At 41.0% G+C, this 17,168-nt stretch overlaps 1 protein-coding gene across 1 annotated transcript; it reads right to left on the bottom strand.

The window, feature by feature from the left end:
• Nucleotides 1–59: 59 nt before the first annotated feature.
• LOC105279976 (ubiquitin carboxyl-terminal hydrolase 31) lies at nt 60–17,055 on the bottom strand. The gene is made up of 4 exons (XM_011340114.3): nt 15,320–17,055; nt 4,344–4,717; nt 2,546–3,962; nt 60–2,362 (listed from the first exon to the last, which is right to left on the bottom strand). Exons 1-4 carry the CDS (start codon nt 16,349–16,351, stop codon nt 2,240–2,242), a joined length of 2,946 nt encoding a protein of 981 aa, XP_011338416.1. The 5' UTR covers nt 16,352–17,055; the 3' UTR covers nt 60–2,239.
• Nucleotides 17,056–17,168: the final 113 nt, after the last annotated feature.

Genomic DNA, 17,168 nt, shown 5'->3' with positions numbered 1-17,168 from the left:
AAATTAAAATTTGTATCGTCAATTTTATTTATATAAATATATTATATTAATGATAAACGTTTTTAGCAATTAGACAGATGCTTTATCTTTCCACGATTCGGAAATATTTTCACAATGTTATATGGATGTAAAATTTTCTATTTTACTAAAAGTAATAGAAATTATATAGATGTAAAACTTTCTATTTTGCTAAAAGTAATAGAAAGGAAAGCATTTCGCACATTTGTCTCATCGTGTTTATTCTCAATTTCTCGTCAAGTTACTCACGATTCCGCATGATCATGCCGGTAATATATATCTCAGAGTCGCAGCGTCTCATACTTAAGTCCCGTTTTATTTGATCAACAAGTAGAGAACTTTGCATAAGTTAATGCTGATTCTAAAAAGATAAAGATTCAAAAAGATGAGATACGCATATATCATCTGTGCAATAAACCGCAAGATGTATCTTTCTATTTTTTTTTTTTTTCGTTTTTTTCTCCTTTATAAACGTGTAACAAAATGCGACGCTTACGACGGGCGGCACGACAGTCGTGGATCAAGAACGACAAAGTTACATTACGCAACGTGCACAAAATGGAATGATCCGATTTCACTCATACATGTATATCCTCTATTTATTTCAACGAAAGGATAAGGAGTAATAATATTAATAATGCGTATATTCCTCAGTCGATTAGCGCAGCTTCGAAACTCATTTTTAACCAGGGGTTTTAACGCATTCGTTTTTTTTGTTTGTCGCTCTGAATCATCGTTACGTGCGCTTCCCACCCCTGAATCCGCGGCATGACGTGTGACTAGTAATAAATGTTAATCAACAAAATAATTTAAATATCTTCCGCTCACTATATAGTCGTACGTGTGTATACACATATATATTCATAAATTCTCGCTTTTACACACACTCTCTCTTTCTCTCTCGCTCTCGTTCGCACTCTACTCAACGTCCGATTGGAATGATCTTTCGAACTGGGAAATCATCAGGTATCTTTAATCTCTATGAAAAACCAACCGCGGGTTGTAAGAAGCCACTCTGTCTTCTGAAAACGATTGCCGTGATTCTACCGTGTCAAATTAGCGGTGAGTACCGTGCCCACGCAGTCGTTGGAAGAACTCGAATGAGAATTGCGACTTACAATTTGCAACTTATTTGCGGTTGTGTGTGTCTTCTAAGCAAGCGAATCAAAAAAGAAGAATAGCAAAACTGATATATCTCGTATAGGCTCGGTGGCTCTTGTGTAAAACAATCTCGATGCCTAAAGTAAAATGTACCAAGCGACAGTTATGATTAGTGTGCTTGATATAATGACGCGTGTGTGTCGGTATTACTTCGATAAGGCCACTAGTGGATATATGATACAAGTAGAATATAAATATTACAATTAAGCATAGATTCGAAGCGACAGTCAATAGTCATAGCTACACGGTATGTCCAGAAACGATCGATCGATCGAGCGGAGAAACGCGGGCGTGTGGTGAACGCAGCAGAGGGGATCTGTAAGGTACAAATTCTTTTTTTTTTTTCGTTATTGTCGTATACTTTCATCGTGACACAACGCGGCGGCGAGTGACGCTCGTTAGCATAACGATATTATAGAGAATCGCGTTAGAATCGCGCACGAAATCGCATTTTGGGAATTACTCTACTCCTCCCTCTCTCTGGACATATGTAGAACTTTTTAGTTGCCTATCGCATCTAAGATCTAATTTTATATAAACACTAGAGGTCTTCCTTTTTTCTCCCTTAAGATTACTTGCGATTCTTTCCTTTGCCTTTCATACTGAGTATAAGATTTGTCTTTAAAAAGCTATCTTAGCAGCTATCATATAATACAATTCACGCGAGCGCTGTATACAAATACATTATTACAATTAGAAAAATCACTAATGCCTCGTATCTCTCTATCGTCTTCACAAAGTCGCCTGCACTTATAGATTTGTTACATTTTTTTTTTTTCGGAATAGCATGCGCGAAGAAGAGCACATTGTTGAAGTCCACCATCACTTCCATATGAAAAAACATCTATAAATTCGTAGGTAGAGGAGGAACGAGCATCTCTTGTCGTGTCCTTGGGTATCTCGTTCTCGTCGGGTGATCGAAAAATAACGGATTTACGGATTTTAGCAGAATTGTCCTCTTTATTCCGCTATTCGATGTTGGTCAAACATCACGGCACACCAGGCACTGTACATTGAGCATCGCTCGAGCCAGACGTCGCAGTCTGGCTTATATCGTGTGTTACAACGTCGATTCGTGTATCACTGTTGTATTTGGATCACTGCTAGCGTTCTGGATTATTGCTGGCGCTATATGTGGCGTCAACGTAATAGACGAAGTTTTTCGTACTGGTTTTGGAGAGGCCTGCAATCAGATAGGCGAAATAAACAATGTAATGAAGAGTACTCAATCGAATTGCTTTCTTTTTAATTTTAATTACAACAAAAAATTTATTTGCCTTATATTTATTATAAAAAAATATATTTAAAATTATATTTAGCTTATGTATTTAGCTCTTTTAAAATTAGAAAGAGACGTATCGCGTACCCATTCTCTTCTGCAGGGTGCTTCGTCGTCGGAATAGTGATCGATCTGCCCGATATCGGTCTCCGTCGCCGCGTTCCTCTTCTTCGGCTGCAGAGTCGCGTAATTACCGCAACCTCGGTTAAAGTTGGTCAAGTTTTTCTCCTCGACGATCTTCTCCTGACAGAGTATCTCCTGCGACTTGCTCTGCTTGTTGTTCGTTACGTCGCTGGCACTCTTGTTGTTGAAGTAAAACGGCGGCATCTTCGATACCCAGTGATCCAAGCCGGAGCCGGCCGAGCTCGTCGACGCCGCGGACGAGTTCCCCGTAGAGTTGTTGGACAGGCCTCTGCGCTGGTAGAACAGCATGTACGCCGAGTTCGTGATCAGATTCGTGTTGTTCACCGCCTCCACGCGCGTGTCGTCGAAGCAGTACCATTGCGTGTCGTACGGATTCCGGCAGAACGCCGTGTAATGCCCGCCCTGAAGGTCCTGACCGTGATGATTGCATATAGCGTACAGATCGTACACGTTCTCGTCGTACTTGGGAATATTGTGTTGCCGCGGTCGCGGTTTCTTCCACGGCGACCAGCCTAGTCCGCCCAGGCTGGTGACGTTGTTATGCGTCGCTTGCACGCCGTTATGGACGAGATGCGGTGTCATGTCAAAGCCGTACAGGGGAAAGTCCACTAGCATTGTCAGCTTGGACGTTGAACGCTGCTTGGACTGCTGACGAAATCTCTTCAAGTGTATGACTAATATATCAGGCAACGACCACAGGCCCAACTTCTTCACAACTTCTTGCTTCTTGTTGCAGTAGGGGCAGTGCCACGCGTCCTCTGCGCCGAGGATCTCCGCCCGCGTATAAAGATCAAAGCATTCCTCCAGGGTGACTGCACCGCCCAGCTCGGAATTGGTCTTCAGCTGCTTCACGCTCGCGTGCTCCTCGATCTGATCGCTATCGTCCTGTATAATGTCGCGCTTGGTCGCCTCATCCCACTCGAGGATCAACTTCACGTGCTGCGGCCCGGAATCGTCCGCACACAGAGCTAACGCTTGCTCGATCTGCTCCGTGTAAAGCGGATGCTCCACGCAAGGATCGATGCAGGGGTGCTCGTCTTGGATCGGCGTCGCCGCCGGATCCGCCACGCGGATATTGAAAAGCCCCGGACTCTGGCTGGTCGTCAGAACATCGTCCACTAGCGTGCTGTGCATCTCCTTGAGCAGAAGCTTTTGCAGATCCTCGTACGATGTTTCACGTGACACCTGCATCGTGTACGGGCTCCCGAAGCGTTGTCTCAGATCCCCCTTCACGAGAACGTTAATCCATACTAACAGAATGTACGCCTGCTCCGTAGGCTCTTTCAGCTGTGGCAGTTCGATGCAATAAAGTGGATCGTTCTCCGTGATCACGGACAGAGGTTGACAGTCGGAGAAGGTTCTGCGAAGAAATAGAGAGATTTTTATTCTCTTCGTTCTATCATTAAACTTTATTCTATTATATAATCTCTACATGTCAAGCTACAATGACAAAGCATTAGATGAAAAATGAGATGGAGAAAATACTATGCAAAATTAAATATATAAACAAGAATATTTTATATATCATTATCTTTTTATAACATACAAGTAAACTTTTCTAAACTATTCTCTCAACTATTTTCTCTGTTAATTCTTATGTACATAATTATAATACTTACTTGCAAATTTTAATAAAGATTTCTTAATGGATTTAATTTCATTTTGCTTTGATTTATTTAAAAAAATGGGATTCTTTGCACTTGTATCATCTTTAGTAGATTTTTCATGACAATTAACCGACCTGTGAAAGCCTTCGTCGTGGATCTCGGTTAACAACATGTGATTTTCATCCACGCCGGTATCACTAGCCAGGATCTCCCGGAGTTCCCTCACATTGGCCGCTTGATTCACGCTCACGCCGATCTTGACCTGTCGCGGTTGCTGCGATGTGTAGAGAACGTTCACATAGAGATTCATCTGACGATGATTCTGCGGCACTGGCACCGACACACACAGGAAAGGATCGAAGGTGTTCGACTGCCGGTGACATCTCGGACAGGTCAAACTAGATCGGAATTGCGCTTGGAACACGGCATGCACGAAGGAGTTGTTGCAACGCACGTGGTTTGCCAAAGTCTCGGCGGCGACAATGTCATCGGGTCTGCCAAACGAGTTCTGCAAGCAAAATGAAGTTGAATTAAAAGAGGCGTCCGTAACGAACATCATAAATCACTTTGAGACAAGACAAAGAAATTCTACTTCGAACTTTGTACATGACAAACGTGACAGAACTTTCGCGTCGACTTGAGGCTTTTTAACAGAATGCTAAAGAATGCGGTTTACGTAATTTAACGGAATGTGTGCAAGTTCGAGGTGAAGCTATTCATCGCCGACACGAAGCCATACATGCGCGACGATGCTTCTCGCGGACGTTAATCCCGCAGATTTGCGGCGATTGCATCTCTTCCTGGCTGTGTGTGGTTTGGCGTTAATGCAAGAAACTCAGTTATAACTCAAACGCGACGATCATCCATAACGCGTCTGTAATCTATTAATAGACCCACGCCATCACCGCCTGACAACTTCTTTTTCCGCGTCGGTACGCACCGCCTACGGCTGTTCTTCTTCATTTTCCTCGCTGCAAAAGGAAAGTGCCGTGTACGTTAGAGAAGACAGTTGAACGCGCTAACGAACTCTACGTAGCTCCGTCATAATTGTCGCCGTTACGCTAAAATCTATGCTCTCATTAACATGGGCCGTTTTGTTTAACGACCTAACGTTAGGATCCAGTGCACGATTCGTCGAGCGATACATGATCTAAAATCTAAGAATGCATTTTAAAATGGATTCATATATTGTCGAGAATAAAGTTTCTAACGAGGAAGCTAATCTTACTAAAACTCAGTTTAGATTTTCCTTCTAAGATCCGGCAAATGCAATTTTACAATTTACAATGCGCTACAAAATATATAAAAATTATCATCTAAGCTGTAATTTGTAATCGAAATTTACGTTATCGCCTTTGATAATTTATTATTAATTAGTATTCGCTCTTACACATAGATACTTATTTCAGATATTCTAAGAGTATAATACATGACTGAATCTCTAAATTGACAATATACTTTTTCATCAAAAGTATTATCATAGGAGAAAAAAAAAGTCTGTAGCTACAAGAACTTTAAAAGGAAAGAAGAAGAAATAGTTTAGAACTAGTTTATCATTCTCGTGAAGTGCCGCACAACTTTTTCACGTACTACTTCGCCTAGTTTCGGTACGGTAAAGAATGACGGCGCGTATAAGCCTCCTCTTAATAGGATCATAAGTATCGAGGTTGCATTTTCATAGCCTTCGAGTAAGTCGCGACGGTCGCAGATGCGGTTTCACAGAAAACTACAAAAAACGCGAATGCATGAAGTAGCGATATGTCGCACATTTACACATAGCAAAACTTTATCGCAGGCAATTACTGTAACTCGTTGAAAATGATATGTTACGGAAGTTATAGCAGCCGCTATGAGCCGGCCATTTACATATTATATACATTCATTTTCATAAATAAGATACAATAATTCATGAAAGAAAATCCATATTATCAATTTTGCATTTACAGCATAATTTCAATAATAAACTAACTATGAAATTAAATACCTTTAGCAGAAAATAAAACAAGATAAAATTGAGATATTACAACATTGCACGATAAAATATATAACAAGTTAATTATTATATTTATAACAGAATTGTTACATTTATAACAGAATTACTATGCAATATTATTTTTTGCCATTTTCTTTTACATGACATAGAAATTTTATATCTTACATTCACATAATTAATTATGTAATATAAAATAATTACAGTTATACGATACTTAACGATGTAATTATCGTATTGCATGTACATCAGTACAGAATTATTGAAATTGCAGTTTAAATATTTAGTTCGTGTAAATCTTTAGAGTCATTTTCAATAATGAAAAGTGCCGGTGACTATCGCTAACAGAACACCGGGGACTGATATGTGGCTTTACGTGTAACTTGCCACACGATATCCATTTGGATCCGCTCGTTTTCCAACGGGTGTAATTTGTAACACGCGATGAAAAACCACAGAAGGAGATAATCGCTAGAGTCATCATGCAGGATGTATCAGCGATCCGCTTGCCGGAAGTAATTTCCGATGCGTACGACTCGCGTAGAGCTGACAATTGATCAATGTCACTTCGGTGCGCGTGCACTTGACGTAACTGAGATTACATGTATATATTCTTACGTATGTATTTGTGCTGATAATCTTACTTAAATATTCGACCTGCCGTTGATCTCTTTAAAAGGATATCGGTAATGGATCAACTGTGGATCAAAGTGATTTAAAAACACCTTTTAATCACAATTAGGTTTTCACAATGAGGTGCTTTTCAATAAATTTAATTAAATATTAAAATTGTATTTTACCTCATTTATATAATTTTATTTCATTCTATTGTATATATGATAATTTCATTAATTTTATATTTTACTGAGAAATTATGTACACTTTATATTTGCAAAATTGGTAATATGAGTTTCTTCTTTCAAATATTATAAATCATTACATATAACAATATAATTTCTAATTATATCCCTAATTATAAAATTAAATAAATATAGATATTATGTTGCACGCGAAACGTGACATATGATTTACATTGATAATTATTGTAATGCAGTTTTTTATAAAAATTTGTTTAATCGTTACGAAATAACCACCATATTATGATGAATTTGTATACTTTACACTTTGCGTTATACGCGAAACTCGATTATCAGATATAAAAATGTTTACTTTGTATAAGCGATCCACGAAGCTGAAACTTTCAAAATCCGACGCTTCTTACACAAAGACCTCGATATCTGAACGTTATGTTTTAACTTCACGGTCGAATTTCACCATAATAGCTGAGAAGCATACTCTCTCGCTCACGAAGTTAATTGCATGTTTTAGCCGCTTCATGCTCGCAGAGGATGAAAAGAATCGCCGAGTCGCGTGTCATGAGCTTCGCCTGTCAGTTTTTGTCGGTTCACACATGACTCATGCGAATAAAAATAAAAGTGAATGCTTTCCGTACGAAAGAGTATTTTTTTCAAGTAGAGAGCATAAAGCCAATGCACCTTCTATTTTCTGCATGTATTATTGTCTATTATCGATTGATGAAACATTTGTTTCAAGACGTTTGTGCCGATAAAAATAATTTGACTAGGCAATGTATGCAAGTATCACACGACGATGCAATGTGCATTATGTAATCACAATTTTATGTATTATAAAACAATTACACATCAACGCGTATCTTGTATTCGAAGAAGGTCGAGTCACCGATTGAGTCGGCTGTATACCTTCGACAAAGCATTCGCTTTCAGAGATAGCAGGTGCTTCTTTGTATTCGATACTATCGACAAGACTCTTATTTACAGAAAGAAAAGTGGAATGCTTTACTTCGAAGAAACTTCGAACGTAAACAAATGTTGCAATATGTTCATAACCGCTATTACGAAATTGCTAATAATTTCTCTCGATTTCTGATCACGCGAGTTCACGCGTGTGTGTATGTATATCACCTCCATCGCGCAAAATTATTTTGAAAGAGACGGAGTGGGCGCACGCAAATAATTCTTGCGACCGCTCCGAGTACGCTCCAGATACGCTGCGATTGTAGGAGCACACTTATCAGAAACGGCCAGGTTGTCGAGTGAAGTGCGAAATGCACAATTCATACTGTGCGAGACGCGCGCGTGCAACGTTGGCGCCGGCCGGATGACAGTAGTTAGCCCACATATGTGCGACATAATTTGCAAAAGCACTCGGTAATGCAAACTGATAACTGGATCTCCATGGCCCCGTTCAAGGCCGGTCCTCGTTACGGTACTGGTGGTCTGGTGCTCCCGGTCTAACCGTTCGATTCCCGGTTTCCTCGTGCTCGACTTTACGCTGGCGACGGCTCTCGCGTCTCTCGATGATGACGATTCGTACACGTCGAATGTATGTCGCATGTACGCGGTTTGCCCGAGAGCCGCTCAATATGAAATATGCAAGGTGTACTCTTCTGGCTCGAAACCGTGGAGATAAAAGCTCGTGTATGCGTTTATATCTCTCTCTCTCCTCGTGTTTCGCAAAAACAGCATGATAAAAATGATGCGCCGGCCTAATATTAGTCCATATATCGCAGTTTTTCCAAAGTTTTAGACACAACGATGGATGATCCATATACATCGTTACGTTCATTTCTACAAGTAGTAAGATAACGGTTAGTAGCTTGCAATGTGTAAAATGTGTAATCCACTTTTCCAAGAATGTGATATCATATGCATGTAACAAAGAAATTGTACTCGCTCGAGATTCTCAATTTAATTAAAGTAGTTTAAGTTTTAAATATACATTATGGTGGTCTGTTATTGCAGACACCGATAATTCGTTTCGTCATTCGGTTCACTATCAATCTCTGCTATCGGCATTTTTATCGTCTTCCAAAAAACTTAATTTACAATGTTAATAACAAAGTAAGATTAATTAGTAACAAAAAATCGAGTATTTCTTGGCCGCGTCGATTTTGCGTCAGAATATGCAAAATCGGTGTCGCAAAAAGAGAATGAGACGTTTTTTTTCGTAACTGATTTTAAAAATAGCATCTCTAACCAGCGCGACAAGAAGTCGAGCTTTATTGATACTCAAATCGAATTATCGGGTTCTTCGGCCGAGAAACGCTGCCTTATCTTGCTAGCTTAAACAACTCGGACGCAATCGGAAAGCAAACGATAAGATAAGAAAGATGAATAATCGTACAAAAATGAAGCACCGAGCACATTAAAAATGTATTTGTGTGTTTATGCATTACTTAGCGAACATTTACATCATTATTTTTAGATTTTGAATATAAGAACGATAAGCAAACGACAATAGCTTTAATCAGACAATTAAATACATGATATTTCAGTTTTCTTCTCGTTTCGTGCACATTGACTAAAATTTTGCATAAAACCTATCTGTTTGTCGTTTAATCACTTGCACGGTTACGTCGAACGTGATAATGCAAGAAATCATGTAACACCGCGATACGATCGCCAATATTTTTCAATGATATAAGTAATAACAATTGCGCAATAATCATGGCATCCACACGACTTCGTGACGTATTAAATCAATGATTGATAATCGTCACGTGTAATCTAAATGGTTTCATAACACGTTTTAAAGGCATTATCAGCATTTCAAACTTTCTTAGCGGTTGTTAAATTCCTTATTCAAACGTATTACATTTATTTTTCAATATTTTTCATCAAAAATCAAATTTCATTAAAATTTCAATTTCATTAAAATCAAATTTATCATTTGACAGACTGTAATAATCCATCAGGAATTAATTAGTAGCTAAAAAAAAAGAATCTTTCGTGTGACATACATTTTTAGGCCACACTCTGTTCTGCTTTTTTCCCTTAATATTTCACTCTCGCGCGGCGCACCTTCGGCTCTCGACGTTGAAAAGCGTGGCACGTAATTCTGAACGCGAAACAAATTTGGGTTAAGGCCTCGATGTCGCGAGCAGTGACCGTCTGCCGATTAGTTCGTTTCGCAAAGCAGTAAATAAAAAATCGAGCAAAGTCTTAGACCGGTATTCATAGTCGGATCTTATATTTAAGACTGTCTTAAATGTACGACTGTCTTCAGATATTCCATAGCCAGTGAAATGATCTATACATGTATCTGCAGATGAACTTAAGATGGTCTTAAATATAAGACCCGACTATGAATACCGGCCTTAGATAGATTAATTCGCATGTTCGATCGGCAGATTGTATCTTATGCATCAAAGTTTCGGGAAGATAACTTGTAATAGTGTGTGTGAAGCTGGCGTATCATTTCGCGGAAAATCATTAATTATTGAGAGTTCTGGCTCCCTTTTTAATAGTTCTAGAGTTCCTGATAGGTTAAACACATAGTTCGGACCATTAAGGCCCAAACACACAAAATTCCGTAAGACGTAACGTAAGGATTCGACAAATCGCGTTGCTCGATTGGTCGAATCCTTACGTTACGTCTTACGGAATTTTGTGTGTTTGGGCCTTTAAAGCGAAAAAATCGCATAGTGCAAAGTGAGACGTCAACTTCACACAGCGTCTCACTTTGTCCTGCGACAGTTTCCGCCGTAATTCCGGCTAGATTTTAAAAGATCTACAGTTCTACATGAGTTCTAGCGAAAACAATTTTGTTTTCCTTTTTATAATTATTAAAGCTAAAAAATGTTTAAGAGAATGACGACTGGTTAATCTCAGAGAGTTCTGTGCTTTATGAAATATTTCTCGTGTAGTTCTGAACGTATTTAAGCGTATTCCAAAGAGTTCTGAATGCAAACATTAACAATTATTTAATAAAACATTTTTATCGTCCGAGAAAGACGTATCTACGGAGATATATGTGAGACGCTGGTCGATTTTCGAGAGTTCTGCTTATTCTAAAACAGTTCTCGTATAGTTCCGGACATGTACAATGCCTTTCCAAAGAGTTCTGATAGGAACAAAGATTAGAAAATTTTTGAAAAAATTATTTCGCCCAAAGAGTGGACGTTTTCGACTTTACCAGTGAGACGCTGGTTGATTTTCGAGAGTTCTGCTTATTCTAAAACAGTTCTCGTATAGTTCCGGACATGTGCAATGCCTTTCCAAAGAGTTCTGACAGGAACAATGATTAGAAAATGTTTTAAAAAATTATTTCGCCCAAAGAGTGGACGTTTTCGACTTTACCAGTGAGACGCTGGTTGATTTTAGAGAGTTCTGCTTATTCTAAAACAGTTCTCGTATAGTTCCGGACATGTGCAATGCCTTTCCAAAGAGTTCTGACAGGAACAATGATTAGAAAATGTTTTAAAAAATTATTTCGCCAAAGAGTGGACGTTTTCGACTTTACCAGTGAGACGCTGGTTGATTTTCGAGAGTTCTGCTTATTCTAAAACAGTTCTCGTATAGTTCCGGACATGTGCAATGCCTTTCCAAAGAGTTCTGACAGGAACAATGATTAGAAAATGTTTTAAAAAATTATTTCACCCGAAGAGTGGACGTTTTCGACTTTACCAGTGAGACGCTGGCCGAAATGTCGGAGTTCTGGCTTTCCTAAAATACTTTTCGTATAGTTCCGCACGTACTTATGATTTTTCTACAGAGTGCTATGTATGAGAGGTGCATAGAACTCTTTAGGAAATTCATAAGTACCTTCGGAACTATACGAAAAATATTTTAGGAAAGCCAGAACTCCGACAGTTCGACCAGCTCTTACATTTTCTGTCTGAAAGTTCACTTTTCGAGCAGTTTTAATTTTTTTTTAAATTGTGCAATGTCGCTGGTGCATAGCACCCTTTTCTGTTTTAAAATGCACTTTTCGAGCAGTTTTAATTTTTTTTTAAATTGTACAATGTCGCTGGCGCATAGCACTCTGTAGGAAAATCATAAGTACGTGCGGAACTATACGAAAAGTATTTTAGGAAAGCCAGAACTCCGACATTTCGGCCAGCGTCTCACTGGTAAAGTCGAAAACGTCCACTCTTCGGGTGAAATAATTTTTTAAAACATTTTCTAATCATTGTTCCTATCAGAACTCTTTGGAAAGGCATTGCACATGTCCGGAACTATACGAGAACTGTTTTAGAATAAGCAGAACTCTCGAAAATCAACCAGCGTCTCACTGGTAAAGTCGAAAACGTCCACTCTTTGGGCGAAATAATTTTTTAAAACATTTTCTAATCATTGTTCCTGTCAGAACTCTTTGGAAAGGCATTGCACATGTCCGGAACTATACGAGAACTGTTTTAGAATAAGCAGAACTCTCGAAAATCAACCAGCGTCTCACTGGTAAAGTCGAAAACGTCCACTCTTTGGGCGAAATAATTTTTTCAAAAATTTTCTAATCTTTGTTCCTATCAGAACTCTTTGGAAAGGCATTGTACATGTCCGGAACTATACGAGAACTGTTTTAGAATAAGCAGAACTCTCGAAAATCGACCAGCGTCTCACATATATCTCCGTAGATACGTCTTTCTCGGACGATAAAAATGTTTTATTAAATAATTGTTAATGTTTGCATTCAGAACTCTTTGGAATACGCTTAAATACGTTCAGAACTACACGAGAAATATTTCATAAAGCACAGAACTCTCTGAGATTAACCAGTCGTCATTCTCTTAAACATTTTTTAGCTTTAATAATTATAAAAAGGAAAACAAAATTGTTTTCGCTAGAACTCATGTAGAACTGTAGATCTTTTAAAATCTAGCCGGAATTACGGCGGAAACTGTCGCAGGACAAAGTGAGACGCTGTGTGAAGTTGACGTCTCACTTTGCACTATGCGATTTTTTCGCTTTAAAGGCCCAAACACACAAAATTCCGTAAGACGTAACGTAAGGATTCGACCAATCGAGCAACGCGATTTGTCGAATCCTTACGTTACGTCTTACGGAATTTTGTGTGTTTGGGCCTTAATGGTCAGAACTATGTGTTTAACCTATCAGGAACTCTAGAACTATTAAAAAGGGAGCCAGAACTCTCAATAATTAATGATTTTCCGCGAAATGATACGCCAGCTTCACACACACCTTGTAATACCTAACAGATTAAAATATATGTATATCTAACTTCTCATATGAATTTTAATCATTGAGATAACTTATATCTATTACATAATATTTTCTTACTCCAGATTATTTGTTGAAATTCGTATTTTGCTTACGACTTCCTTTTTCTTTTACAAATTTGACCTTTCGAGATAACATTCTGGTTTTTCTATTATTTTTCTCCTAATACCATATTCTGAATCTATTAGCAGAAGAGCCAAGGAGAAAGATAGCATCTTGTCGAGCCGTACAAGACGTAATCTGTGAAACAATTTGGGACAGATACCGGTAGTAAGGCAGATGCCAATGGAAAGAAGCCGGAATGAACACTAGAAGTCGGCCACCGATTATCGTAATATTTGCTCTTAATTTAGATAAAATTGACAGCTTCGCTTAGCGGTAATCTCTATGTTTAAGATACCATTAACTATGTCTATCGACATTATCACATTTCCGGGCCGCGAGACACGCGCATCTGTTTAGCTTCAGATAGGCCACGGTTATTCCTGGCCCGTCCATTCACGGTGAAGGTGCTGAGCAAGGCGAGTCGAAAAAGAACACCGTGTGCGCGTCCGTCTCGCGTGCTCGCGGCTTTCCACGAGTTGTCACGCACGCGAGAAATCGTCAACGTCCAAGAATGCAGTTAATACAAAAACCTATCCTGGTAGGTAAAAAGAAGGTTTCTCTCGCACTTCCCGGTTCTCTTGGATAAGTTTTACATAAATCGAACGTTGCAGTCGTCTTGCTTTTGCCGATGAACTTAATTCATATGAAGATGGAGTCTCTGCTTGCATTGCGCGAAATTTCAAGAGAAACGGGCTGCAGGAATGCTTCTTTCTCATCTTCCGCATACGTGCACAAATATGCTTAAGTATTGCATGCGATTCGGGAGAAAGAAAGACTGCAGCGAGCTTTCGATGAGCGTCTCTCCACGTCGCCTGGCCACGACGATCCAAAGAGAAAGTTTCTTTCGTCGTGAGACCCGACTCAACGATTAAACGACTATACACAGCACATGAACAACGACCGAGGAATGTGTTTAATTGCTCACTGCTATGTCCGCCGTATTTTTACGGCAGTATTTTAAACGGCTATTACGTGCGTTTTATGATGATTCGTTTGTTCGTTGAATCTTTCGTTGCTGGTTACCGTTATTCTAATGCTAGAAAGAAGCATCGATACACTTTGCAGTTACATTTCTTCGGTCAACGACATTCATTTATCGATCAACATAATTACAGTATAATTAGCTTTTGATTATCAATTAGCTTTTGATTATCACTTCGGATTAATTTCCATGACAATCAAAAAAGCTGTATAATGCTTCTTTCGCGGTGTTCATCGTGCACCAATATTGTGCTATGAATATTTGAATAAATCAAGTATCGATACTTTTTTTTTAAATGGACAGTTCTCTACTCGTTATATTCTCGCCGTGAAAATGCCATGGCATCATTTCTGTTTGAGGTCAAGACGCGTCGAGCATTTTTACGTGAATAGCCACTGCGCACGTGTTACATCGTCGTTTTCGTTTTCGCACGACCTTTCGCGTCAGTATTACTAAAAATATGCCCGACGACGCGACTGGTGGTGTCTAAAAATAGAGAAGAGCAATATCTTCCCGTACCAAGTAAAAAAAAAGAACAACAATGGCGATTCACAGATAGTTCTTGGACTGAAGTCCAAGACATTATTAATAAAACTCAAAATGCAACTCGAGGTAGAGAGTCAAGTGGAAAACTACCGTATTTTCGCAGAAACTAGAAATAACAGTAAAAAGATGCATTATGGATTCGTAAAAATTCTTCATTTAAATTATTACTTCTACCGTGAAAACTGAACTGACATTTAAGCTAACTTAAAAGTTGCCCCAGGAACTGTCATGCGAAAAATCTCTCAGTACATCGTTTCGGAGACATAAATTACGTAAATCACATAAATCACATCTGCACAAATTTACATGCATACAATCTCTATTAATAACATCCTCTACATACAAATACCGAATACCGAATGACGAGAAATGGCGCGATTATCCCCCGCAGTGAGACAGAAGCTACCTGTCATGCAGGAGATTCTAACCTCCGCGAACTGGAGTCTTTCGTCCCGCGAATTATGATCCCCGCGCTGTGGTTCTTACCTTTATGATCTTGTACTTCTTCTTGGTCGCCTGATTAAGGTCCTCGTGCACCTTGTCGAGCAGCCAGAGGAGAAACTCCTGCGCGTCGTGCTGCAGATTGCCGCGGTACTGGCTGCCGTACTTGTCGACGACGCTCTTGAAGGCGGTGCTCATCTCCGGGTCGTACTGGCAGCTCCAGATCGCCTTGAGGAGCAGGGCGAGCTGCTCGGTGATCTCGCCCCGGGTGCCGTACTTCTTCGAGTTGAGCTTGTTGCGGCGCGACAGGTCCACCTTGTACTGGTCCAGCACGAAGTACTCGGCGAGGATGTCGGTGTGCGAGAGGCACTGCAGCACGGCGTTCATGAAGCACGTGTTGCCATGATTGCGTAGACCGATCACACCCGGTACCCGGTCGGGCGGTATGTGGGCGGGACGCGAGGACGGCGGCGGCGGCTGCGGCACCCTGATGTCGCCCGCGCTCGAGCCGAGGTGATGGTGGTCGTCGACACCGGCGGCGCGCCGGTGATGTGACGCGGCCTTGTGGCCCTGCGCGCCCACGCTCGACATGTGACGCACCATCTTGTTGATGAACTTCCGCCACGAGGGCCGGCGGAACACCTTCTTCCCGGACGGCCGCTCCTGCTGCTGCTGCTGGCACTCCGGCTGGATCTCGCGGCCGCTCTGCGGCGGGCCGCCTTGGCCGCCATGTAGCCTCCCCGTCACGTTCTGTCGCTGCAGCTGCTGCATACCTTCCGCGTGCCGCGCGTTGTTCCTGGCGTTGTTCTCCTTGGCACTGGGCGCGCTGGCGTCCTTGTTGGAGTCGCCGTGAGCCTGCTGTTGCTGATGCTGCTGTTGCTTCGGACGTCGCCGCGACATCCTGCTGCTGGCGCTTTGAAACGGGTTCCTCGGCAGTGTAAAGGTGCGCTTGAGTCGCGTGGCGGCGCCGCGCGGCTCCGCGTGTTTAACCTCTTCCTCCACGCCCAGCTCGCCCTCGGACACAGATTTCATCACCGCCGTGCCACGATCCGATCCGTCCGCGGCGTCGTTGTTCATCGCCCGCGCGCGCGCTCTCCTTCGCTCGCCCGCTCGTTTGCCGTTCGCGCGCGCGCGCCTGCCCGCGAGATCGCTACGGCGCGTGTAGGCGGCCGCGGTTAAACCGCCGCGGCGACGCTCACATCACGTTCCGGCGCTGCTCCCGACCCCGACGCGGACCACCGCGACGTTCCTGGCGTTGCGACGACGAGGCCGAGCGACACGACACGACGCACGCACGTCGTGTGACGCGTTCACGCGGATCCACGACCAGCCGTCCGTCGTCGTACGCGCAACAACTCGCACGGAAACGATACCACGGCGGCCATCGACGGCCATTTGCCGCGTATCACGGGCTTCCACGATTTCACACGATGCCCCGAACACGGATCACAAATAGGACTGATCCGCTTGCGCGAAGTGACGCGACTGCGGCGGCACGTCGAAAGCGGCAGCGTGGCGCCTCGTGAAATTATGAACTGTATATTACTGTGTCGGTAACATAAATCTCTTCTCTCACTGTGGTTGATAATGTTGATAAAATATAGCGGTTTATTCAAATTATGAATAAGATGGTGTTCGTATTTTAGAATTAAGATGCGCTTAAATTGAAAAGTAAATGTTTAAAATTTTAGGTTTGGACAAAGTTACAATAAGACCAAACTATTATACTAAATCGATTTGCTTGGATCCTGTTGTATATATTGTATAAAAATGCAGAGTACGATAATTATATTGATTATTATTAAATTAATAATTAACATTATAATAATTGCTAGGAATGTTTAAAAAATATTTAGTAAACATTTGTATAATATTTGCGATTATTATATGTAAT

Source organism: Ooceraea biroi, chromosome 1, assembly GCF_003672135.1.
Source record: "Ooceraea biroi isolate clonal line C1 chromosome 1, Obir_v5.4, whole genome shotgun sequence".
Taxonomy (NCBI): domain Eukaryota; kingdom Metazoa; phylum Arthropoda; class Insecta; order Hymenoptera; family Formicidae; genus Ooceraea; species Ooceraea biroi.
This window is presented reverse-complemented; position numbering and strand designations above follow the sequence as displayed.

Excerpts from the sequence above, each read along its gene's own strand:
- LOC105279976 (XM_011340114.3), bottom strand. The coding sequence starts at position 16,351 with ATGAACAACGACGCCGCGGACGGATCGGATCGTGGCACGGCGGTGATG. Across the intron at positions 4,718-15,319 it reads AGAAGTACAAGATCATAAAG|AACTCGTTTGGCAGACCCGA; the intron begins GTAAGAACCACA and ends TTTTGCTTGCAG. Across the intron at positions 3,963-4,343 it reads CACGACGAAGGCTTTCACAG|AACCTTCTCCGACTGTCAAC; the intron begins GTCGGTTAATTG and ends ATTTCTTCGCAG.